This window comes from Zonotrichia leucophrys, chromosome 1 (assembly GCF_028769735.1).
Source record: "Zonotrichia leucophrys gambelii isolate GWCS_2022_RI chromosome 1, RI_Zleu_2.0, whole genome shotgun sequence".
Lineage (NCBI taxonomy): Eukaryota > Metazoa > Chordata > Aves > Passeriformes > Passerellidae > Zonotrichia > Zonotrichia leucophrys.
The window spans coordinates 32846304-32874010 of record NC_088169.1 but is presented as its reverse complement, the minus strand read 5'-3'; the positions used below and the strand labels follow the sequence as shown (position 1 = coordinate 32874010).

The 27707-nt window shown below is 39.3% G+C and overlaps 1 protein-coding gene across 1 annotated transcript in view; it reads left to right on the top strand.

The window, feature by feature from the left end:
* Positions 1 to 27422, top strand: part of GABRB3 (gamma-aminobutyric acid type A receptor subunit beta3) — a 115660-nt gene extending 88238 nt beyond the window's left edge. The window contains exons 7-9 of the mRNA XM_064711316.1: positions 5753 to 5905; positions 11627 to 11871; positions 23458 to 27422. Of these exons, the coding sequence (XP_064567386.1) occupies positions 5753 to 5905; positions 11627 to 11871; positions 23458 to 23808 (749 nt within the window). The 3' untranslated portion in view covers positions 23809 to 27422. The remainder of the gene's footprint in view (positions 1 to 5752; positions 5906 to 11626; positions 11872 to 23457) is intronic.
* The last annotated feature ends 285 nt before the right edge of the window (positions 27423 to 27707 follow it).

Sequence of the window (27707 nt, the reverse complement as noted above, 5' to 3'; positions counted from 1 at the left end):
TCACATTTGTTTCTCAAAACCATGTTTAAATCTAAATCTAAAGCATGCCAGCAGCTCGGATACATAAAGTCAGCAGACACTTTTCAAGTTTCTTCTCAAGAGTTTTTTTGCAGTCCTAGTAATTAGGGCCAGTTGCTACATTTTTTTGGAAAGTAAGTTAGGCATGTTTTTGGCTTTGAGGTTATTGAAGTCTCAGGGGGAGAGATTAGTTTTTTGAGCGCAATATCTCAGGGAACATTTCAGAGATTTCAGTCCTAGTGTGCTTTGATTGAATAAAACTAAAAGAAGACTTCAGAGTCATGCCATAAACAGCTTTTGGATTAGTTTTTTTCTCCTATCCTTCAAGAGAAACTGTGCTCTATAATCTTGTGTAACTTAGGCAAAGGGAAAAAATCTGTTCCCATAGTTACTGCTGAGAAGCAATGATAAGCATGGGAAAACCCTCATCAATAATGACAGAAATCTGGGTGGAGGAACTGCATACTGTTGAAGTATAGAATGGAAGTTAAAATTTATGTTGCCAAAGTAGCAAAAAAATGTATCTGAAAAAAGTATAAAATTCAGTATGGGCAAGTTCAAAATACAGCAACTAATTATTCCTATCCAAATTAAGGATAGAGAATGCCAGGTTATGCCAGGGTTCTGTGTGTAAAAATGTAGGAGTTGTTGATGTCAAACTGAACATAAGCCAGTAAGATCTTTTTTGGGAGAAAAAGAAAAGAAACAAACAAAACCACAAATCTCATCATAAAAAGAAGTCTGATTTACTTTGTTAATGCTTAAGCTTTGTATTTTTGGTCAAGGGTAGCACTCTTGAAGAGTAATGGAGCAATAGAAAAGGGTTTATGGAAAATAAGTAAGTGTGAGTGAAAATCTAGCAAATGGCATACCTGAGATTATTGGACAAACAAGTATGGTCATGTAGTTTAAAAAAAAAAAAAGAACACTTGATTGAGAATTGAATAAAACCTTCAGGTGTCTAGAAAGCCATGTAGAATAGTCTGTTCCCTTTATTCATGATTTTTGATTTGCTATGAAGAAGAAATACCTGGTTTGACTATCCTTCTCACACCAGCTGAAGGCCATACAGGATACCATAAGATATTTAAATGGCACTGGATGCACACATGTTGGTAACTGAATGAAGCCCACAGTCAAATGCTATCCAGTCAGTGCTGTCAGTGAAGCCTGAAGAGCTATTCAGCTCTTGAACACCTCTGTTTTCTCAAATGAATATTTTAAGACACTCTTCAGTTGCCTAAACATAACAATCTGCTGCTTCTTGAGCTGCTGTAGAAGATCCTGGTTAGCAGTTAGGCTGCTAATCTTACAACTTTGTGTTTTCAGTTCACCATCTACTGCTTCAGTGTTGATTGCTTAAGTAGTGTTCTGTTCTGCTCTTCTTTAGCCTATCACATCTCAAATGGCTTTAGACACCTCAGTATAGAGAGTTAAATCACACCCTTAGAATCAGCTGGCTCTAGGTCTAGATCTCCATGGCTTCCACTAACAGCTCATGCTCCATGCATGAGAAAATATCTGCATTCAAACACCTGAAATGTAGTGCTAAATCTGTTATCTGAATCTGCCTCCTATATGTTTGTTATCCCAAAATGCTTGGATAGTGAACAGGAATGGGGATATGTAAAGCACCACCTAAAAGCTTCAAGTCACATAGCAGTCAAAGCCATATTAGCAACCTGTTGGTAAGAGGAGGATAGTCTTAAAAGATTTGAAAATGAAATATTTGCTGTATTCTGAAAGATCAGTATGTAAAGTACATTTCCAATTAGCCAAAGAACCTTCCCAGAAGAATATGTTAAAAGAAAAATTCTGTAACTGACCAACTCTGTTATCTTGTTTCATACTTGGATAAAACAGCAAGAGACTAATTTAGCCTTGAAGCCAGATCTTTCAGCTTGCTAGCTTTTAATGAAATTGGAACAGAAACAAGTAATCTCTTTTTATCAAGTGCCCAAAACTGTGAAAAAGGAACATTTGGGGCTGAAGTATTGATTAAGTATTTATTTTCATACTTTCATTCCCAATACTGTTAGATTGAAATACTTCTGGCAAAATTCTGTTATTCCTGTGGTATTTAAATCAGCCCATATACATCAACCTGTTATATGAGAGGAAGGATGACAAGGCAAAACAAGGTTAAAAAGAAAAAAAAAAGAAGTTTTTTATGGAAACTTAACAACTAGAATTTCCTGGCAATTAATCTCTAAATGTACTGAGCCTTAATTGACAAATCATTATGCAATCATGATCAGACAAGTAACAGCGTAATTGTTGAGCTTACCCAGAAGTTAACTTATATTAAATAAGTAATCCACAGAATAGATTGTTCTAGATAAATAAAGATCTGACTTACAGTCCTTGCTCCATGAAGATTAGGATCCATCCTTTACACAGAGCTTTAGCCATTCAGAAAAAGACGGGGAATTAACTACAGGAAATAAGGAGGGGTCCTACTTTCAATAGACTCCTGTGGCCTGTTTGCTGGAGGTGAGATACTGCAGCAGAGATGGCAGGCTGGATGCAGAGTCAACAGAAAATTTTTGAAGACATAAGAGCAATTCAGTTGAAAGTAATATAAACTCTGACAGTCTCAGGGAGAGGTACCTAAAGGAGAACCCTGGCTATGTAGTATGATAAAAAATGAGGCTACCCGTTCATGTTTCAATTTCAACCTGACCCTAACCAAGTCTATACTCTACTATACGTGTCAACTGCAGTAAGTAGCTGTAATGCCAGCAAGACTTTTTTTGATATTTCCCAGCAGCCTCACACCATCAAAATCTACCCTGAGACTTGCAGGGTCTGGATTCATCTTGTTCTGATTTGTGGTGACTGTAATTTCAGTGTCTACATTTGAACTAGGTGTCTGAGTTGGTCAGAATAGAGTCCATGCAGTTGGTGGAGTCTGGAAACAAATTCAGAACACCTACAGGAGTCCATTTTAGGAGGTGGTGGATAATTCTCTAGGTTTCATTTGCTAGATTGACTGGATGAACTGGAGCTTATGTGTAAGCACAACCAAGCTCATGTGTAAGCAGCTCAAGGGAGTTGCTTAAGCAACTGCTGTTTGAGGGGGCACACAGCAGTCTTCATGTTATCCACGTGCTGATCAAAAAGATGTAGGGGAGTAAATCATATCCATCAGCTGTGTGCTGGTGTCTGAGAGATGTCACAGGGGATCTCAAAAGGATCAGGGCACCATCAGATTAGCAAGTGAATCTCTGTTGCAGTCAACTCCAACTCTAGAGCAGGAAGACAGAAGGCACTGACAGCCCTGGCCCTAGACATGGTTCTTGGGGTTCTAATTTCAGAACAAAAACCTGGTGCTTCGAGCATATTTAGGTTGATGTCTCTGGCCTTGAGGTCAGCTGTCTGGGCAGTCCCCCTTTAAGGCCACATCTCACTAGTTTCAGTAATTACCTTACCTAATTAGACAGAAATGGTGCTGAGGTAATGGTTCATGGTCACAGGTGAAGCATTCAAGATAAATGTCTAAAGCTCACTCTGTTATATGGTTTGGGATTTCATTACTGAACATTACTAACATATGTGACACATTATTCCCTCCCCTGTTCATACACACCTCTTTCACCCGCACTATTTTCTGTGCTTTATCAATGGTGAAGTTCTCTCTTCTTTCTCTGAATTTCCCTAGTGCATTCAGGGTCCTTGGCTCTGGAGCAAACCAAAACTTCACTTTGATTCAGACCTTCAGTTCTACTGAACTTTCTTGAATTAATCCTTCATGCTATTTAATCAAAGAATCAGTATTTCAGTTGTCACCTCTGTCAATAATATTCCGCAGATATTCAGACCTGGACAGGGCTTTTGAAAAGTTTTATACACATTTATAGAGAATCCCTTTGAGTGGGTAGTGCATTATATGAAATAATTTTTCTCAGCAGTGCTTTATAAAGATTTCTGTCTGATGCTCTACTCTTATTGCAGAAAGGTGATCAGGTCTGCTGCATTTTTAATGTATTTCATGACAGCACAGTTCATATATTTCATTATGGTCTCCTGTTTTATTTATATAATCTGCAGACACAAGGCCACAGAAACATTTTCATAAGACTCCAAATGAAAATGTTAAACTTTGCAGAAAAAAAAAAAAAAAAAAAAAAAAGCAGGGCTGGTTTCAATGAGAAAACTTGTCTTTTGAAATGAAACATTGTTTCTCTGAAAATGAAGATGTTAAGCAAGCTGCAGTATAGATGTTTGCTTGCTGACAATTGTGTCGACTGCTCCAGACAGCAGAAAACCTTGGTCTAATCAGGCTGAAATACATCCTTCTGATTCCACCAATATACTGCTATTGGTGAAACTAAAAAGCATTTCATTCTGAAAAAAATGCTACTGATTGAAGTAATCACAGCAACCAGATACACGTACCAGAGATTTCTTTTCCCGGTGATAGTTTTGAGAGATTGTTTGATATAACAGTTAAGGATATTTGCCCAAGTTTGATATTACCTTGATCCTCCTGCTGCCTGGAAATGGTGTGGTATTTTTCTGTTGTATGACTCCAGGTGTAACAAACTATCAGAATATGATGGAGAGAAATCTGCAGTTTTCCCTTCCTTCTTTCCCTTTCTTTCTTAGGAAATCCATCATTCATGTCTATATGGGCAAATATAGTTCCTTAAGCTCATATGCAAACACATGAATATAATTTTAAGGGAAGTTTTTAATTTTTCATTTTTTCTCTACACAGAATATTTCATAGTTTTTACATATTTGCACTAGAATGGGTGGGAAGGGTACTAATATCTGGTTGGGCTCTTGGTATGTGCTGAAATTTTTTTTAGGATGTTGACTAACTAAATCTTTTAGATGAGCTGTTAGAAGTATATCTAGGACTGTTAGTGCGAACACTGAAATCATGGAGCTAATGTGTGAATGACTACCTTTTTCTTATACAGCTGTACTCAGATTTAATCATCTTTGCAGTTGGGGAAAAAAGACACAATTATTTTTAACAGTTTTAGATTTCTAAATATATTCATCTGAATATATATATATATATCTATATATATATGTCTCAAATGCATTCAGTAAGATTAGCACCAATATGAAATTAAGTTGGTATTGAGGTTATTAATTCTTTCCATTCCTAATTTTTTCTGTTTGTAACTGTTCATTAACTATACATATGCAAACAAAATTCAAATTTTTTTTGTTTAAAATATGTTTGCAAGAAAAATTTGGTCTGGTTATAATTGACATTAGAGGATCTAGTCTGAAGACTTTTCCTGTAGTGGAATTCATTACAATTTATTTTTGACACCACAGGCTGCATGTTTCTCATAGTTCAGATGTAATTATGAAGTTTCATCTCTTGCACAACTCCTCATTGTAAAGGAAAAAATTGTGCACATTACTTATTCTCTCAATCTAAATTCTGTACAGAAAACTGTGTACTTGGATAAGCATTTTACTTGGACACCTAAGCAATTGTTTGTAAAAACTAACTGGTGCTCACCTATATGTTCAATAGTCTAAAGTAATTCACTGTCTCTCTTTTTCTTCCCAAATACAAATTACTTGGCTATCATTGTATTTACTGCAATGTTTCTTTTAATACAGATGAGTAATACAGTGATGGTGTCATCCCTACTGTTCTGCAGATGTCATACTACCCCACAAAATGTGTAGAAACTGAAGGCAGCTATCTGCAAGTGTCTTTCCTTCAGTATAAATAACACTGTTTTCCTCTCTCTTTTCTCAGGTGCCTATCCAAGACTTTCACTGAGCTTCAGGTTGAAGAGAAATATTGGCTACTTTATTCTTCAAACCTATATGCCCTCCATACTGATTACCATTTTATCATGGGTGTCATTCTGGATCAATTATGATGCATCAGCAGCAAGAGTTGCCCTTGGTATGTGCTAAAAATGATTGGGACATTAAAATGTCAGATTTAATGTAGCCTTCAGAGGTTGTTAAAAACTACGACATGATGTCAGTGTTTTGAAATTCCAAAATAATTTGCGTCAAAATCGTGTCATCCAGCATTGCCTCAAAAGTGATGTTTCCCCCTTCATGCAAGAGTGTAACCACTAAATCTCTGACATGAGCTGCTTATACAGGTCCCAGACTTGTTCTCATCAAGTTAATGCTGTTGTAATTTCATCTAGGAGACCAGCTCCACAGTCATACTTGAGCGTGGGCTTTAGTCCAGCTCAGTGTGGGAAGACAGATGTGGCTCCAAGCCTCCTCCTGAGGTCCTGGGTGCTTTAACTGACACTGGCAGAAAGAGCATACAGGGGCACATCAGCTATGGACCATGCCATGCCACCTACCCCTCAGAGTACATGGCGTGTTAAGTGCATGATTATGACAGCCTAAAGTGTCATTTACCTCATGACAGAAAAGCATGGATTTGGCACAGGTATGCGATTCCTGCCCAAGGACTTTTCAGATCAAGGTATCCTTTAAATAAGGGAAAGTCACTAGAAAATTGTGAAGTTGACATGTTGGAGGGAAGGGATGACATCCAGAAAGACCTTGACAAGCTTGAGAGGTGAACCTGCATGAATCCCATGAAGTTCAACCAGGCCAACTGCAAGATCCTGCATGTGGGTCAGGCAATCCCAAGCACAAGTGCAGGCTGGGTAGAGAATGGGTTGAGAAACAGCCCTGAGGAGGAGGACTTGGGGTATTGATTGCCAAGGAGCTCAACACGACCCAGCAATGAGCACTTGCAGTCCAGAAAGCCAACTGTGTCTGGGCTGCACCAAAACCAGTGTGGCCAGCAGGGTGAGGGGGTGATTCTTCTCCTTGACTGCTCTCATGACACCCCAGCTGGAATATGGGATCCGGTTTGGGGTCCCCAACATAAGGTCATGGAGGTGATCTGGGACTGGAGCACCTCTCCTGTCAAGGCAGGCAAAGAGACTTGGTTTTGTTCAGCCTAAAGAAGAGAAGGCTCTAGGGTAACCTTCCAGTACCCAAAAGGGGGCCTACAGGAGCGCTAGAAAGGGGCTTCATACAAGGACAGGACAAGGAGGAATGGCTTCAAAATGACAGAGAATAGATTTAGATTAAGAGATTCTTGATTGTAAGGATGGTGAGGCACTGGAGCAGGTTGCCCATAGGAGTTGTGGATTCCCCATCCCTTGAAGTGTTGAAGGCCAAGTCAGATGTGTCTTCAAGCAACTTGAACTGCACATGGCAGTAAACTTAGATGGAGTTTAAGGTCCCTTCCAAGCCAAACAATTCTGTGATTCTGTCATAGTTTAGGGTTAGGATTAGGGTTAGGATATTCTCCAATTTAGTGGTCCTATTAAAACCACACTGCCTCTTGCTTCCCCCTGTCCCCCTTACCCCTGTCCCCCTTCCCCCTGTGAGGATGGCTGGAGAGAATTGGAGGCACAAAAGGCAAAGAGCCTAGGCTGAGGTAAGAACAATTTACTGGAAACAGCAATGAGACACGAAAAAAACCAGGATCAGCAACATGCTAATAACAAAACTGTACAAAAGAGAGAGTGATTCACCAGCAAAAATGCTCACTGTGCAACTCATGACTCAGTGGTGGCCACCTTTGCCCCAACCTGAAGAGAAACCTTCCTCCAAGGAAAGACTCGCTTCCTGCAACCTCTGGCAATGATGTGAGGTGATATAGAATAATCTTTGGGTCCTAGCCATGCCCCCTCCTGGCTACTGCAAAAATTAACCCTGTCCTGGCCAGAACCAGGACAGATTCTATGACAATAGAATGCTATTCTATGACAATAGCAAATATTTCATCCTTTACAGAAGCATACTCAGGGATAGCTATACCTAAGGAAGACTGAATGGATCCATAAATCCTTACAAATACTTCTGCCTCTCATCTTGTCCCAAATTCTATCTTCAACCCTGTGCTTCTCAATTACACATCCCTTGTCACTTCCCCATTACCCAAAACTTGTCACTAAGTCTGTGCTACCTGCTGTATTATCTTATTTTCTTAAAACAGGAACGTACTCCCTAGTTCCCGTATTTTTGTAATGTACCACAGCAAACCCAGACTCCAACCCATGCCCCTGTGATTCCCTTTTTCCTTACCCTATGTCTCCCAAGGTCCCACATACCAAAGCAGGCAGGGTAGCCACCTTTGTGCAACATATTATCCAGCATCTGAATTTGGGTAGATGGAGATACTGTAGATTAACTGCAGTTACTGTGCAGTAATTCTGCATGTACTGTGGGTTAGGTGGTGCCTATGGGCATGACACAGTCTGGCATTACCACTCAGCAGCCAGGGCTTCTTTAGCAGCTTGTAGCTAAGTAGTAGCTTAATAGGAAGTGAGGCATGAAGCCCAAACACCTCTGATGTGTTCATAAATGAGCTACTGGTTAGCAGAGATCCACCCAGGTGGACCAAGTGAGGGCAGCACTTCAACCACAACCATCACCATTAGATACATACTGGCCAGGACTGCAGAGAACAGATGGCTAGACAGAAGTTACCATAGCCAATGACATTCCATGCCCTTCTGTTACAGGTTAATGAGATTTTTCCTTGTTTAAGGAGCAAGACTGTCTCATGTGACCCATTTCTGTGTAGCACAAGTTCATCAAGTACTGTAAAACAAATATTAGAACAAAAATCAGAGAGTACAAGGCAAGCTCAGGAGACCAGATGTTCTATTTTCAATTGGTAAAAAGTCCTTTTGAGAGGACAAAAATCCATCTAATAGTTTCTTCTCAGAGAAGAATTAGTGCCATGGTGATTATGTCAGTGGTGTTTGTATAATAAAGTTCAGTATCATGGGTCTAATCCTATGTTCCTCTTTATACCCCCTCTTATTAGTCTTAAGCTGGTACCACCGAATCACAGAAAATGGTGAGTAGAAATGTCCCACGAGGGACCCACAGGAGACCAACTCCTGTCCCTGCACAGGACCATCTCCAAGAGTCACACCATGGGCTCAAGAGGATTGTCCAATGCTTCTTGAACCCTGTCAGGCTTGGTGCTGTGACCACGGCCCTGGGGAGCTGTTCCAGTGCCTATCCACCCTCTGGGTGAACAGCCTTTTTCCAACATCCAACCTAAACCTCCCCTGACACAACTTGAGGCCATTCCCTTGGGTCCTGTCGCAGGTCACAACAGAGAAGAGATCAGTCCCTGTCCCTCCTCTTCCCCTCATGAAGAAGCTGTAACTGCAGTGAGGTCTCCAGGCTGAACAGACCAAGTGACTTAACTTGCTCCTCATACAGCTTCCCCTCACGACTTTTCACCATCCTCGTTGCCCTTCACTGGACACTTTCTAATAGTTCAATATGTTTTTTATAGTGTGGTGCCCAAAACTGCACACAATATTCAAGGTGAGGCTGCCCCAGTGCAGAGAAGAGCAGGACAATGCCCTCCCTTGCCTGGCTGGCCATGATGTGTGTCTGATGCTCCCCAGGACATGCTTGGCCCTCCTGGCTGCCAGGGCACTTCTGACTCATGTTCAGTCTTCCATCCACCAGGACCCCCAGCACTTTCTGCAGCACTGCTCTCCAGCCTTTTGTTCCCCAGTCGGTCTGCACACTGATGTTTGCCCCATCCCAGGTGCAGAATCCAGCACTTCCCCTCATTGAATTCCACATGGTTGGTGATTGCCTGCCCAGTCCTCTGATTTGTCAAGGTCTCTCTGCAGGGCCTTCCTGCCCCCAGGGGAGGCAACAGCTGCTCCCTGTTATGTAGTGTCTGTGAACTTACATGGCATCCTAATGTGAACTGGTATAAAAGCTTAAAGGCAATATAGCACCTTTGGACCTATATGATTGGTTCTGAAAAACTCAGTACAAAGAAGGTATACCTAATTTCCTAAGTATTTTTTCAAGGAAGCATTCTCTGTGCAATTATTGGGACACAAACTTTTATTCAACCCCTGCAAGATGCCTGTATTCTCTGTGAGCCTGATTCTATTAATTCAGTTCCATGTTTTGCCCCTGTGCCTGTTCCCTTGCTGCACTGAACCAAATAGTTGCCTCCAGAGTGAAGCCAAGGTACAGAGCAAAGATCAGCTCATTCAGAGACTGTGCTATGGACACTGCAGACAGATGGTGATATGGGGCTGATCTCAAAAGAAATATTCAAACCTATAAATTTTGCTCTCAACTTTTTGCTAGTTAGCCCTAGAAGTTCCTAAATTCAGTGTTTTGAGTGAGGAGAAGAATAATCTTCAGAGTCCTCCCTTGTGGGAAGGACTATAAACACAAGATAATCTTATTTTTTTTGTTTTAGGGGAGTGTCAGCTACTTCTCCTCCAGCTATGCTTTAAAATAAATTATTGAGCTTCAGAAGGACATTTGGCCACAGGATTTCAGGATCTCCCAGGGAATGTATTTCCCTTTGGTTAATGATAGCTACCTTTCTATTCAGCGTGCCTCATCTTCTGGATCACCAGACATCTGATATCAATGCACACTTGTTTCCCAGTTTAGAGGAAAAACTGAAAACTGCATGACACTAACCCACTAAATATCCAAAATATCTGTTACACAATCTCTTAGGGTATTACTACAGTTCCCTGGAGTGGCACTGCTTACACTGATGGCTTGGTTTTGAGTTATATTGTCTTTATTTCTGTCTCTTCAGATAAAAGAAGCTGTGCTTTATTATATGGCAGCAATTTTATTTTGTCCTTTATTTTTGTTCTGCCTGTATTTTAGTGACAACATGTAAACTGATGGTATAATTATGGAATCAAAGAAAATAGTAATGGAGGAGAACTAATAGAATGACTTGCCTTGAAACGAGACTTATTCCACAAATCAGTGTTTTCAGAAACCTGTGATTTGCAATTCCCATAGAATTTCCAGCAGAGGAACAGATCCTGCAGTTTATTGTGAATTCAGGCAGACTGACAATAAATTTGCTTTTCTTTCCAGATTTTCATAACAGTCCTCTGTAATATATTTCCAGGTGCTGTGTCCATCCTTAGATAAATACCTTGACATAAGGTTGATATAGATATTTTGTAAATATTTCATTAGCGTCCGGTTTGTTGCTATAAAAATACTGCTCTCCCTCCTTCTTCCTTCCAAAAATTCACATACCTATCTCTCATTGCTCACCTCATTTGTTTCTATGTAACTAGCCTACTGCTGCAAATTAGTCATCTCAAATTCCACTTATAGATTGTCCTTTCCTGAAATAAGTATCTAATCTAGATGGGATGAACTGCTCTAGAAAGGTACCTGTCTCTCCCCATCTACCACAGGGGCACCCTACAGGACTGACATCAACAAACTGCCTGACTCTTAGAAAATTAAAACTGTGGGAGAAGTCTTTCACCATCTGTGTGAACACTGTTCTTGTTGCACATCAGTTTGATCTCCATGGAAGGGATTTTCAATACAGCTACACTTGGCTTCCATGAATCTACATTAACTCATGGCACTGGTGCCAGACCCCCTTGTCAGCTGTTCCCCCCCACTCTTAGGAAGGAAATAATTGTAACAATAATAATGTATCAAGTTTTAATTTTGCTCTTTTTTTGCAGTGATGTCACCTGCAAGGTGACATTTTTGAGCTTCTTCCCACTGACAAGGCATGTTTGCCAAGAAGGAAAATAAAACTGAAAGCTTTGAGTTGTAAGATATATGATCTTTTTTCTTTGTGTAGGAATTACGACTGTGCTGACTATGACAACAATCAACACTCACCTGCGAGAGACTTTGCCTAAAATTCCATATGTTAAAGCCATTGACATGTATCTCATGGGCTGCTTTGTGTTCGTCTTCTTGGCCTTACTTGAATATGCCTTTGTCAACTACATTTTCTTTGGAAAAGGCCCTCAAAGGCAGAAGAAACTTGCAGAAAAAACAACAAAGGCAAACAACGATCGCTCAAGGTTTGAAGGCAGTCGGGTAAGTTTCTTGAATTTATATATATTTTATTTTTACATTGCAAAGCCTATCAGTATGAAAGAACCCCAAAAAGAAACCATTTTTGGGGTGACAGCCAACCACATCTTTTTGTGGACAAACTTGGCTATTTTCATTTTCAGGAACTGACACAGAAGACTGTATGTAGGCATACAGATGTGGAAGAGAGTATGATCTGTATGACAAGTGTAAGAAGAAGACAGTGGGAGGGAAGTTAACTTGAAAATAAAGGCTCAGATCAACAAATGCATTTATTTGTCTAAATCAAATATAATCCAACTGTGATTTTAAGTACCTATGTACATTTCCTGTGTAAGAGAATCCAGGATCTGAGCACACCTTTCACTTCACTTCACTTAGAGGAGATGCACTTACCATGGGAGAGAACAGATAAAGAATGATTAGTTCTGCCATGCTAATTAACTGGCCAGCATAGTTCAATGCTGTGTGTGGCATTGTCATCTGCTGCTGCTAAAAGCCAGCAGGAAAGTGTAAGTCCTAGAGAAACTTTCAGATTGATTTCTGAAGCATGGTATTAGCAAGGTCTATGCTGATTATCCTCCAGCCTATTTCCTTGCCTGGAGTATTACTTTATCCAGTGAATACCTCACTTTTTAATCTTTGGGAGGAAATGCAAGGTGTTCAGCAGTGTCTGACATTAACAAGCCATGTCAGTTTGAATAGAACATCTTTCCTTTTTTTTTTTTTTTTACTAAAATGCTCCCAATGAGGCTTTTTCATTCAGTTCTTTTGAGTAAGACTGGGGTTTTTTTCTATCAGCTATAAATTAGAAGAATTCACAGTGACAGAACTACTACCTGTTTATCAAAACCAGTATCATCAAAGTAATTTGAGGCTATATTTGTTTATCCTAATGATTTTGTCTGCTATAGTAAATGTAATGCAGAACTAAACCTAATTATCAGCACTCCTATATGTGAAACAATTCTGAACCAGTAAACATATTTTTTTTCCACTGTATTATGAAACCAGATTCTCATCACAGTTGGCAGCTCTACTTGAAACTAAGATATCAGGACAAAGAAATTCTCTTTACTGGAAAAATAAATAGTCATATTAATAAAAAAAATACAGATGGGGAAATAAGAGTATCTATATTGAAGGCCATGGAGAAGATTTTAACTGCAAGCAGGTAATGCAGATGTGTGCACTAAGGTTTAATGCTTCTGCTGGAAACCATCTGGTGTATCTCATCCATTTAAGTGATTTACATAATTCAGTACAAGACTTGTTAATGGGTCCAATACTACCCCATGCCTGACAGTTCTTCTGTCTTGAGATCAATTTATCTGTATTTTCAAAATATTCATAGTACCTTAACTAATGAAAATGCACATTTTTATACCCAGTTCATGCCATTTTATATCCTGAATCTGTACATACCATATAGCAATCTTTTTTTTTTCCCCCCTGGCTTTTGACTTACAAACTTTTCTTTTGTTTCTGAAGCATCCCACGCAAATATAATAAACTGTTCTGCTTTTTCTGCTAGTTTAATGGCAACTGTGCATGAATGAAAAATTTCTTCACAGCAAGGGCTGTCAAACATTGGAAGAGGCTGCCCAGGGAAGTGGTTGAATCACTATCCCTGGAGATATTTAAAAGATGTTCAGATGTGGCACTTGGAGACATGGTTGTGGCGCAGTGGGGGTTGGTCTCTTCTCCCACGTAGCAAGTGACAGAATGAGAGGAAATGGCCTCAAGTTGCATTAGGAGAGGATTAGATTCTATATTAGGAAACATTTATTCACAGAAAATGAAGTCAGGCACTGGAATCACCATCACTGGAAGAGTTCAAAATCATATGGATGTGGCATGTGGGGCATGGTTCTGGGTTAATAGATGAACTCAGTGACCTTAGGGGACTTCTTAACCAACGAGATTCTATGATTCTTTCAAATAAGGATACAAATTCAGTATACCAGAGTTTAAAGAAGAGTGTTTTACTTTGTCCCTTGGAGTTCAAGGTGTGAAAGGGAGCTCTGTATGCATCATAGAATCATATATACTCATATTTACTGTGAATATTTGCTGTTCAAATAACACAGGATAAATAATATGGTATGGTCCCTTTCTGTGTAGAAAACATTTTGTCCCCAGGCCACAGCTGGGGAATTCAGCAGAGCTCTGTTTCAGTTTCTGAATTCAATGCCTTCAGAGAAGCAGTGCCAGCATGCAACAGAAACAGATAGAAATATTAGGTAGAGCTAATTGGATATCTTCCTTTGAGACAAAACATGGACAGAAGATTCACTGGATGTAGGATGTCAGATTTCTCATTTGAGAAACACTGGCAAATGTGAAGCATAGGAAACTGATCAGAACAGGCAAGAGATCCCATGGATTTCAAGATGTGCATCTCAGGGAAAATACATCTAACAGATCTACTTTGGACAAGGTTTTCCGTGGCTTCAAGATACCACAACCTTGAAGCAGGAAAATGTCTTATCTTCTGGATCATGTCCACCATTTACCATGCTATGCAGATGTCCATGGATGCAGCAGGACTGGAGTCATGCAAGAGTTCTTATCATACTTTCTATGGAAGACAGTACCTGAAAACTGCAACTCTCACCACTTCAGGGATAGTAAAGAGTGATTAACTTCCAGTCTCTCCTTTGGTGACTCTTGAAAATCATTGAATCTGATGGAAATAACAGTTGCTTGCTTCTTGCTTTAGAGTTGGGACTCCGGTGCTGGATGTTCTGGGACAGGCTCACGCAGTGTACCCCAATACTGCACAGTAAGGGAGGCTCAGAGACACACATGAAGACTACTTTGTGCTAGTTGAATGAAATTAATAGTTTTGTGGTTTTGCTGAGGCTTCAGTCTTCCATGGAGTGTAATTTCATTCAGAAAGGGATGGTTTCTAATTCTGGAAAATATTTCCAATCTCATGTGTTTTGGGGCTTCTTTTTTAAAGAAAGGGAGAATGCCAAAAGCAGGCAGCCCACTTTGCACTATTTCATGACTGTCAAATGTAAGCTGTGCTGGAGAGGAGATTGAAAAATGTTCAAATATAAAACCGGAAGAAGGCGTTATTATTAGTTTATTTCTGACTACTATTTTGGGTTGCTCTGTTGCTGTTTTGTTTCAGTAATTGAATTTGCTTGTTTATGAACCATGTGCATGAGCTCCCTGCCACTGATTAGGAATACTAGCTCAGGGCACTAGGAAAACAAAACAAAACAAAAAACCAAACTGAGCCAAATAAAAAATAAATAATATTCTATTTATTGTCCACATCAGATGCTGTAACTTGTGGGTGTAGTGACAGAACAACTTAGTGCTGTATCAGGTCCAGCCAGAGTCTGGAGTTGGTGTGGTGAAAATCCCTTGTGTTGGGAGGCAGCACTAGCAGAGAGGGGGCAGCTCAGCACATTGCCTGGTGCTCAGGCCCTGAGTTCAAGCTTTTCTTTTATGATGTCCAAGACTGGCAGTGCTGCTGAGGCAGTGTCTTTCTCTCAGGCAAAGGGAACAAGAGAAGGCAATGAGCAAATTGCATGTTATTTCCACCCAGAAGTGTATTAGCCCATGAAAACCAGTAGAACCAGCTTGGATACTACTATTGTAGTCTATTTTTTACACATCAGGGAACTGAAATCAGGAGTGCAAGCTAGCAGGCTTGGTAAAAAGCACTCCTCTTATAGTAGCAAAAGGGCTTTTCCTGCTTTTCCTATTGGACTGTAGAGCGAGCAAGGTTTTTAGTAAAAAAAAAATGTTCTAGACAACAAAATGCACAGATGTGGATATGTTGGTTTTGTATGTGATGACTGCTTTGCAAAGCAGTAACTTCATGCTCAGTAAGTCTTCATAATGAAAGCATTTGCATTGTCAGAGGTTATGGGTTTGAAAAGCCAAAACTGGCACAGCCACCCCCATTTTGGTGCTGCTGCTCTGGATGTGCCCCTCCAGTGCCAGGCCTTTGGGTGCTTCTCTCTGAGTTATTCCTGAAATGCTGCCACGCAGGCTTGCTGTGTTGAGGAGGGCTCCACCAGCTGCTGCTGCTGAGCTGTCTCTTGGCTTCAATGCTCCCATTATGGCTTGCTGTCCAGCTCTGTCCATGTGTTGAAACCAGTGAGCCAAACAGCTCCAGGTGTAGGGGAAAGAAGAACTCTTGCAGCATGGAATTGGCACAGCCGGTGTCCTCAGGTTGCAGAGGTGACAAAGAAAAGCAGTGGGGAGAGAAAAACTCTGCTCTCTATTCTCCTGTGCAGCACTGCTGAAGGTGGCATGATGGCTGAAGCATTTCTGACTAAATTGAATCTCTGGAAAAGGTTTCAGCAGATTCAGAGCTGGTGATGAGATGAAACCTGAGTGATCCTTTCTGAGTGACTCATCTGTGGATCCGCGGCTGACTACAGAGGAAATTTCACACTTAGCTGTCTCTTCTTTTGACTGCTTTTGCATCACATTTTATTTCAGATAATGCACTGTAAATAGTATTCCTCACTGAATTGTTCCAGCCTATTGCAGTAAACCATAGTTATTGAGACAAACACAGGATGCTGCTTTTTGTGTGTGTGTGTGTATAACCAATTTTCATATACACACTTGTTTGGGTTTGAAAACTCTCTTTTGAAGCCTTGATGCTCTGCTTCTTATATGAAGGCAAGCTCTAGGATCAAGGAAGAAATTACTTTTTATTTTTCCTAAAATATTTCTTCTGGTATGGTGATGATACTTAAATTAAAGTCCTCTGATTGTAGAAAAACTGTCAGAAAAGAATAGGTGGTCTCTAAAGATGCTTCCTTTGAAAATTGATCACTGTTGTTACAAATCAATTCCATTTATCGTGTTTGTGTTGGCAGATTGAGGCTTCATTTTTATCTCTCAAAGCTTTCAGTTTTAATAAGTTGTTAATTTTAAATAGGGCTCAGATAAAGGCTAATTTATGGCTAAATCAGCATGAGAGAACTTTAAGGCAATCCTGTTGTCACTTGTTGTTCACTCTTGTGGTGGAGGCTACTTGTATAATGAGATGGTGAGCATGTGTTTTGGACATTGCTCCTTCTGGGCCAATCCTTCTGGACCTTCTGAGCTTGTGTGATATGTGTTAAAGTCCCCTGCTGAACACATTGCTTTTTGGTTCAAACTGTGGCAATTTACGATTTCAGTTTGGTGGGACCAAAAGTTCAGCCCCAGAGTATCAATCAGGAGGGTAACTATCACACAAGCTCATTCAAGCTTCAAACCCTCAATGGCTGTCAGACATGTGGGAAGAGCTTCCTCTGACAAGAATAATGCAATAACCCTTTATAAAAAGGCCCTTCTCATCAGGCAGTGTCTACATATATTTTTAGCTCTGGAGAGTCCTGGCTCCAACCCCCGCTGTTGACCAAGGCAGCTGCTTCGCACCAGGTATTGCTGAGAATAGAGGCTCAGGCCATTTACATCCACTTAGCAGTTTTGTTAATTGTAGCAGCCCTTCTCATAAGTGGGGTTTTATTGTGAAGATTAAGATCTTGACTTCTGTGGAAGAATTATCACTCAGTTTAAATTGGAAAGTACGAGAATAGCAAAACTGGCAGTATTCTCCTGTGTATCTTCATCTTTCCTGGATACTATTTTCAGTCCTTTTTTTAACAGTGGGAGATTTTTATATCACCACTGTGATGAGTAGGTACCAAATTTTGAAATGTATCTGTCAAGGGTGATAAGCACAGTTCTTGTGGGAAGAACACTCATCCTGTAGCTCATGGTGGGGACATTAACTGTGCACTGAGACTCATACATGTACAAGTTTTATTTTGCAACCATTTTGCACAAGTATACATTGTGCAAATCCTGAGATGGTAAGAGGGATATGCATAGGACATCTCAGAGGCTGTAATAATCCAGACAATGTGAAATACAGGGCAAAGGAGGACTATGCATTTGTTTCATTTTCTTCCTCCATTGAAATACATCAAGGCTAATTGTAAAACTTCATTATTACTTGAGAGACAGTGAAAATAATATGGAAGTTCCTAATTAGTTTGCTTCTTCATACTTTCCCTGTTTTTCAAGGTCTTCCTATCTTCCCAGTTCTGCTGGTTATGCTGGGCTCATCTACTAAGCTGATATAATATAATTACATCTTCCATTTTTTTATGCTTATGAATTAATATAAACATATTTAAATGTCAGCGAGAGAAGTATCAATTTTTAGACTCAGGGAGAACACCCAACACTATAATTTTTGTTTTGCCTGGAAATAATAATTTTTTTAAAAATTAAATTATTTTTACATATCCAAGGCATAATGTGGTCAATGTATTTAGCTTTAAGCACAGATAAAATTTTAGGCCTGATTGCATATTTTTCTACATCTTGGAAAGCCATTTATGCATAAGTAAAGAAGCTGAAAAAGCAGACACTGATCTCTCTAGTGACAAGACTCAAGGGAATGGCCTGAAGTTGTGTCAGAGCAGGTTCAGGTTGGATAATAGAAGAAGGTTCTTCTCCCAGAGAAGAACCTTTGGGCACTGGAACAGGCTCCCCAGGGCAGTGGTCACAGCACCAACCCTGACAGAATTCAAGGAATGTTTGGATAACACTCTCAGGCACATGGTGTGACTCTTGGGGATGCTGCTGTGCAGGGTCAGGAGTCAGACCAGATTATCTTTGTGGGTCCCTTCCAACTCAGAATATTCTGTGATTCTGTATGTACTTAAATACTAATTTTGATGTAAAATAATGCAAGACTAACTACAGACACAGAGCTTTTCATTATGTTATTTAAACCCCCTATTTGCATTTATATTGCTTCACATGATGGGAAGTGTTTACATGTATTTGAAAATTTGGGATTGATGAACAAGTAAACATACCTATGGGGTTTCAACAAAATGCTTCCTATTTTTGAGCAAAATGCTTCCTCTGAAAGACTTATGAGGAAAAAGAGATTTCATTGTAAAATACTCTTTAAAATTTATGGAATATTAAACAGAGAACTAAATGAACTTGAAACAATTCAGACTCTACCTAATAATAAATCAAGGCTTATGGTAGTTTTCTGGCCCTAGTAAAGTGCTTTCAAACTGGCTTTAAAGTTGAAGTTTAAAAAAAAATATTGGAGAAAGGTATTTAATAGCAGCTATTATATTTTGTTTTTTAAACTAGAATAGCTAACATCTAAGTGAGCCTGGATGCTAGGCAGAATTAAGAAGTAGATTTAGGACTTCCCAAATATAACAGGGCACTGAAGTTTTGGACCTGGAGCATATAATCCAAGTTGAGTCCACTGGTGACTCGGTGTTCCTCCAAGATCAAGGAGTAGGTTCTTTGTGAACAATGTCTTAATTCTCCTCCTTCTGGCTTCAGTTAGGTGAGTCACAGCCATTTTTGGGTAATGACATTAGGCTGCTGGAGTATTTGAACTTTTCACTTGTACTGTAATATGTATAGCTCAGAAATGGTAAACCTTCAAAGGGGAGTCTGCTTCTCAAAATGCGCTTATGTGAGATTCAGTCACTTCAGCCTGGTGCAGGAGATGTAGTTACTCAGAGGTGGGAGGGATGGAGTTTGATAAAAATTTATTCTGAAGTAATAACGCTGGTTTTGCGTATTTGTATCCATGCTGATTCAGCAGAGAATTAATTAATGATTTGGTACTCAGCTGTTTCCATCTATTTTGATGAATTTACTGGGAAATACTCCAAGGAAACAACCAACCCTTGCTTGTTTTGGGGAGGAGATGTGAGAATCAAACATGGAGACCATAGTGTAGAAGTGGGAAGGAATGGCTTCAGTGGGGCCAAAGTGGGAGAAAGAAGGCTGCAGAAAGAATGGAAGCACAGGGCTGGCAGAGAAGTGAAGAAAGGGAAATACTCTGGTCAAAGAAGGATGGTAAGAATTGAGGGGAAATTGGCCAAATCCACAGTCATTGGAGAGAATTTTGGGGAGAATTTCCAGTGCACAGAGTGACATTTTTGAGCCAGGTATTGTATTCTAAGGCTCATACAGAGTAAACCTAAATTTTATCAAAGACATTAGCCTTGTTTTTCATTCATAGCCACAACTGCCTGCAATCCAGTGAGCTACTTTTCTTAATCTATACCTGGGGTAACATTTTCCCTGGAGCCTCTGAGCAACACCCGTGTTCACTCATGAAGGATTTTGCCTTCCCTGTATATTCAGGCAAGCATGAGGCTTGCACAGGTTAGCCTGCCATTATTGGTTTGCTTCTTTATTTGTTGAGAGAGCTTGTGTACCTTTGTCAAAGTAATTTAAATCATTGCTTAAATGATTCCAAAGTCATGTTTATGTGCAAATACTTTTTAACATGTTTCATGCATTAAGTATTCATACTTTAGGACATCACCTTAAGATTGTCACAAAGTATTAGCTCTAATGTTGTCAACAGCTTAGGTGGTTTCTTCAAAACCTCTGAAGGAATCAATTTGAGAGAATGAATCTCAAGAGTATCTGTGGACCAGAGGCTGATTTAGCTTCTGCAGACCACTTCTTCTCTCCATCTGCTCCTTCCTTTTATTTGACATGCAAGCTGGTTGCTCCATTAGCAAAACAGATGAATTTCAAAAGTATGTTTCCAAATATGTTTCATTGACATTCTGAGAAAAATGTATACTATTATGCAGCTTCATAGGACATACTGATACCTTTAGAAAAATAATTTACACAATAGTTGCAACTTTCTTGACCACCTTTCTGATTTGATGCAGATGCATCTAGATGCAGTGACAAACAGTGAGAAGTTGGCACATTAAAGGCAGAAGCTGTGTTAAGGTGGCATGTGAAGTTGGCTGATAAGGTGAAGAAGGCTATGAAAGAAGGTGAAGAAGGTGCATTCAGTCTTCTCCTGATCAAGGAATTAATTTTATTCCTATTATTTCCTTCTAGGAATAAAATGAATTCCTTGATCAGGAGAAGCCTGAAAGCATCGGTGTACCCTCCATAATGCAGGCTTTCAACTGACAGCTCACCACAGTCAAGATTCAGTGTAGAAGGACAAAGTACCCAGGATGGGCTGATGTCTGTGTCTATGTAGGTGTCAGACAGAATCAGGAGAGATCAGGAAGTCCTGAGGGAAAGAGGAGTTGACATTTGTGGTGGTGGAAAGAAAAGGAATAGAGACCTGCAAGGGCTCTAGGAGTGAAGCGCACCAAAATGGTCTCTGCTATGACATTTTTAGTAAGCTGAAGGATGTTTCTCAAGGCCTGGGAGGAGATGGGAAAGATGACATTTGATGCCATGGGGGTCTGGATGAGAAATTTAGTTTTAAGCTTCACAAGGAAAAAACAGGTTGTTGAGATATTTTACACATTGTACACAAAAATATCCTGATCATAATTTGTACTCTTAGTGGGAGAAAAAAAAAACCAACAGAAGAAACTGAATCAGTTTTTTCAGAGACCACCATAAGTAGTGATGATATCCATGACTGTATTTTACACTTGTGTTTATTCCCTGGTTACAGAGACTGCTCAACAGCATGAACTCCTTTCTACAAACCTTGATATCTTACTTTTGTACCCAAAGGTTTTCTGCAATGGAGAAAATAAATTCTTCTTAATCACCACTGAGGCTTCTCCATGCCATTATTTTTGTTCATGTTGTTTATTTTTATTTATAGGCACTCATCAGCATAATGTGCCATTGCCTACAGCAGCAGGATTGGTTAGATACCTTAGAATTTTTTCCTACTTACCTGTATATCATTTTTAACATTTTATATTCTTTTTTTTTCCATTTGCAAGCACCTTGGCAAAGCATTACTGATATGCTATCATAATTGTCTTCCCTGAGAAGAGATAAGCTGAAGCATCAATAATTGATGAGAGAAATATCCATTTCACAAAATTTCAATAAGAATGAAAAAAGTTAAAAGCATATGGACAGACACATAACTGCACATACTTTTAATCCATCACACAGCTTGCAAAGGACGTGGTATCAGATGACTGTGCAAACTTCAGAAGGCTGTGACAATAGCCTGTTTTTACAATCACTTTTAAACTGATGCTTCTAGAATGAAATGTTCAACTGCTACACAGTTCAAACAGCTAGATCACATGGCAGGTTAGAAAAATGTATTAATTGTGCAATGAATTATGGATGAATAAATTGCATATGTAAAACTGGAAATTATCCTGTATTCCATGATTCACTATCTATTTTTTACATGGAGAAATAAATTGTCTTGAACAGAGTCACACGTGTGTTAACTGTCTGAAAATACCCAGCACATGGCATTATTTTTTACCTTGAGCCATCATTTTCCTTGCCCAAAACTGGCAGAAAATTTGGAGCTGATTCCTGCATTATCTGTATTGACTGCTCATCCTTCAGCCTGTAGGGCCTGGTGCATGGGGGTTGTGCTGCCCCACCAATGAAACTATCAAATACTGATTAAGACACCATTCCTTGGAACTTCTCCTCAGCGCCATTCATGGAAACTCTTAAGGTTTCTGGACTGATGGAGCCATACACAACTCTGTGCTGCTTCTCTTTTGCCACTCAGGAGACTGGAGAATCTGGCTCAGATTTTAAGAGGCTAAATGATCAGGACCTTTTCTTTGAAAATGGCATCACACTGCTCTGTACTTGGAAATTTATATGGGGTTCTTTTGATTTTTGTATGGAGCGCTCTGTGATATGCCTGACCAGGGACCTGGATTTTTGTCTGTCAGGCTGATGCCTAGTCCTTGACTGGATATGAGTTACTGCTAACACAAACATTGACCTTGCTGTAGTTGTAGTTGCTATTAAATTAAGCAAAGTATTATTCATACTAAACCAAAATATCTACACAGAAATCGCTGTCAAGTTTCTCTCACCAAGACTTTGACTTTGTTAGCATGATAAATATACTTTGTGCTAAACACTGGTCACTGCCTCTGGAATAGGGTGGTGAAAGGGAAGAGTCCCTCCTATTTCCTCAATCCATCCACTTTTTTTTTATGCCTTAAGTTCATTTGTTATTGAGATCAATCATGCAGACAGAAAATCCCTGCAGTTAAAAATTGCCATGATTGGAAAACTCTGCAAATGACTGTGGAAAGAAAACTTCAGGAGATAAGTTGTAAATAAGCTCCGTGATTGTAAAATAGAGAGTTCAGTACATCAGAGCTGTTCTTATGATTTTTGCAAACTTCACAGGCACTTTTAAAAATCTTATTTTAGATCTCAGGATAAAAAAAAAAAAACTAGCCAGTTTAATTTAATTTCCTACTGTAGCAGCAAGAGGATCCATCCCTTGCTCTCTTGCTCTATTGCCAGCAATGCAGAGGTTTCACTGAACTGTACCATCCTTTAAAATGTGGCTGGTTCAGAGGGAAAAGAAAATGGTGGAGTTTGCCAAGTATGGTTTTGTACTGGATGTTTGGTAGCATGATGATAACCCTGTTTGTAAAAGTATTTAAGTACTTGCCTAATTTTAGGCAGCTGAATAATGCCATTTCTTTTTTAAGATTATCACATGCTTAAAAATAATTACATTGTTTTTCTAGGTATGTATGGGTTTGGAGATTTACATACACCCACATTCCGTTCATCGATGTCAAGTCTTTTGAAAGACTTTATGTTTCTATTTTTTCCCCCTAGGTGGACACCCATGGAAACATTCTGCTAACATCGCTTGAAATTCACAACGAGGTGGCAAGCAACGAGGTCACCACCAGCGTTACAGAAGCCCGAAATTCAACCATATCCTTTGACAACTCAGGAATCCAGTACAGAAAACAAAGCTCACATCGTGAAAGCCTGGGAAGGCGTTCGTCAGAAAGAACAGGCTCCCACAGCAAGAGGGGCCATTTACGAAGAAGGTCTTCGCAACTGAAAATAAAAATCCCCGACCTAACAGATGTGAATGCCATCGACAGATGGTCAAGAATGGTGTTTCCATTCACATTTTCTCTTTTCAATTTAATTTACTGGCTATACTATGTTAACTGAGTGACTTAGTTTTTTTAAAGGACTTCAACTATAACAAGTGAAGTACTACTTGCCTGCAGAGTTTATATATATATTTATATATATATTTATATATAAAAAAAATATATATATGAACTTTTACTATGTAGACCATACTCATGTATGTGTGAATACATGTAGCAAAGAACTGTGTGTACTTTAAAGCACATACTGCAAAGCAAAAATATATGTATGCACACACACATGAACACATTCATTCTGAGGTTATGGACACTTTAACATAGAATGCACTTCACAGGAACTTTTTAAATTGAAAGGCAGGTGTCATCAAAGAAGCAAGCCTTGAGAAAGTAAGTGTTGTATATTATCACTACAAAACCTTGATTGTCATAGAAATTTTTGAACAGCTGTAATCATGTATAAAGTTAGTATTTAGTAACATCCTTTGTAAATGCTGCCATACACACGAATCATAAAGCAGTAAAGTTACACTGGTAAGTTTAAAGTAAGTATTTATATTGCAGATCCATCAACTACCATTTCATCAAGCCCAATTTATTTTTCTTTGCTAAATTTTTTTGGGGTTATATATGTCATATTTTCCCAGTCCAGGATGGACATAGTTTTTAATGATCTCTTGCTTTCTCTTCTGCAGTAAGCGAGCTGATCATGGGAGTGTTGTAGGTCTTTGGAGACATATACAGGTTTATAATATTTCAAACAAGCATTTTAAGTGTCCATCAACAGTGACATGAATCTTTTGTAAGTACTGTAAATGTACAGCACATTTTCCTTCCCTTGGACTGATTCCAGCTGCCATGTCATTTTGAAAAAGAACAGCACATTTCTAGTCTAATTTAGCTGAGAATTCAACTACTGTCCATGTGCTCTACATCTGCTGTAGATTTAAAGATTGTTATTCCAGTGAAAGCATAGAAGATGTCTCAGGTTATTTGTTACTTCAACATGAAGTCACCTAGCTGTAGCCTTTTTTAAACATGCATTCATATTATTTAACATTCTTATAACATTGTATGTTAATGTAAAATATATTTGCATAATATGCATATAAGTATATTTTCTCAATATTTTTCTTTCCTGTGCTTGCTATCGTGACCGCATGTTATGTCATATTTTTGTTTCTGTGATGTTATAACTTTTTATTCTCTAGAGTTGAGCAAATAGAGCACTTCTGATACTTTGATTCAGTAATGGAGCATTTTCATATTTTATTTATATACTGAAAGTATACGCCTACACTTACCAAGGTAGTGTGCTGCCATCACAAATCACAAGAGTATGTTTTGTTTCAGCATTAACTGTGTTCTAACATACCCTTCATGCAAATGTGACCATTTTAGTTTTGATCCCAGTTCATTCCCTCTCTGGGATTCCAACTTTTTTCAGTCTAGTAAATTGTAGTCATTGAGGTATGCCAATTTCAGATCTGTAAACCTAATTTGTTATTTAGCAGAACTAAATCTTTCTAAAGAAAAGAAGATATATTTTTTGTAAACAGTGTTTCTATCATGTACATTCTCAAATAACAACAAATACAGTAGCATAAATAGATCTAAAAAAAATAGAATTCAGGCTTAGCCCTGACAGTTCTCTGCATGCGAAATTCCTGTGGACATCAATGAGATTTTTTGACAGAGAGCTTTGAATGCTAGCTGGAGACTTCTATGGGCAAAAATATGTGTGGATATGCATCTAGCAAAACCACCAAATATGAATGGAAGTGAAAAGGCTGCCCTGGCTCAGTAACGACTGCCTCCTGTCCTTGCCAGGACTTGATTTACCTGTGAGTAGAGCAGTGATACTTGGGCTGCTGCCGTGCACGGCCCATTACTGTTCCCACCCCTATTTGCAGCTGAACTGTGAAACTTTGCTCTGGACCAAAATTCCAGCGTAGATGAGCCTGGTGTGCAAAGGTGTTCCAGTCCCATCCCCAGGGCTGCTCCCTGAGCGTGGATGGGCTGGCGCAGTTGCCTTGCGGCGTCCCTGCAGTGCGATCCCAGCCGGGAGCGCTCACCGGAGCCCCGGCGGCTGCCTGGGCAGGATCCGCACCGCAGTCCCGCTGCAGCCTTGGCAAGGGTGCAAAGTGGCTGAAGCTGCAGTTTTTAAGCACTGTGTCTGCAGACAACTACACAGCATGAAGAGCCTCAAAGGAACCTGTATAGCTGGAGCAGAAAAACTTGGTGTTTTAAAGCTCCCCAGTATTAAGTCCCATTGGTAAAGCGCAATGTATTGTGAGCTCTTCAATATCTCTCCAGACTGTGAAGGGATTATAGAGCACATTGTCACCTTTGTAATCAAAGTGACTAACAATTAACACCCTCCCAAAATACATATTAGAAAGAATTGTTGAAAACCTCTCTTAAGTTTTTATCTTAATAGCAAAATATGTTTAAATAAAGCTATCTGATTTTTAATAAAAATTATAAATGGTAGGCTTTGCTTTAGAAAAATTTCCCCACTGAAATTAACCCCAAGCAAGTCTTCCTGTAAGTGCCCTAAAAGAACTACCCTAAGAAGTTGGATTTGAGAATGGTCCTGTCCTCATGATTTAACCTCAGCACTCCCTTTTCTTCAAGCCCCACCTCCTAGAAATCACATGGCCAGGCAGAAACCTTCAATAAGAAGCGACTTTTTAGTTGTGACAGAAATGTATATTCCAAATCCCACTGAAATCGGTTCTTCAGTGGCTTCAACCAGAATTTCCAAGAAGGCAGAAAATTACTCTCTGCACAGAGCAAAGAGGCAGTGTGGATTTTTCAGGGCCCTACACGTGCAAGAGGCTGAATCTCTGAGGACTCTCTCCCTCTCTTACCCTTTGCACTACTGGAGGGCAGCACGTTACTGCAGCCCCCTTCAGGGAACTGTGCTCCCCATCTTGCCTGTCCTTGCAAAAAGTAGGCAGTTGCACATTTCAGCTTTTTCAAAAGATTTCACATTCATTGGTTTAGTCACAAACAGCTTTAACCTGAACAGATCCAAGTCTTGGTTTGACTTGAAAAAAGCCAGGAAAATCTCACGTAAGGTTAGTACTTCATCATCTTACACACACATTTTTTGTGCCTTTTTTTGCCAATTCTGTTCCTACAGTCCCAGCACGATTTCTTACACACAGAAAAACACACGTACAACCACGTGTTAAGAGCAGTTTGCCTTGACCTCCCATTTTCTGGCTCTTGACCCTGTGCACTAGCTGCAGTATATTATTTTAACCATAGATTGCTTTAAGACTAAAAATGGTAATTTCAATTAAATCACACCAGAGTGTTGTATTTCACAGCTAATTAACTCCTTTGTAACTCAACACTACTATAAATAACATTTACACATAATTTGTTTGTAAAAGGCATTTAAAAAAAGGAAAACTGAAACTATCTTCTGTTATAGCCCAAAGGGTCAATAAACAGTAGAAATATTATGGTGGTTTAACTCCAAGTTGATTTCATCCCATTGTAAAGATAAAGTGAAACCCAGTTCTTTTTGCTTAAGGCACAGCTATGTATTTTTGGTATTCTTCTGCAGTGAAAAAAAAGAATAGTAAAATGGAATGATGAAGAGATGCTTTATGAAAATATTGATGAATGAATATTAATTTATTAAAAAGGATTTAAAAATTATTTTATTGTATTTTTTTTCTGGGAATGGAGGGAGCATGATGACTGTTTAGCCAAATTTATTCTTAAATAGCATGTGATGATTAGTGTTACACATTTTGCAGAAAAAGACCAAATATGGAAGCATTTTCTAAACAACACACAAATAGAAGATGGATTCTGGAGCATTGAACAACTATATTTCGTAGTGCTTTATATAATAGATAAAGGAAGAAGGAAAAACTACATCCACTGAGTTAGCAAGATTTTTAATAGCAAACCAATTTGTTTTCAAGCTGTGGCATTGCC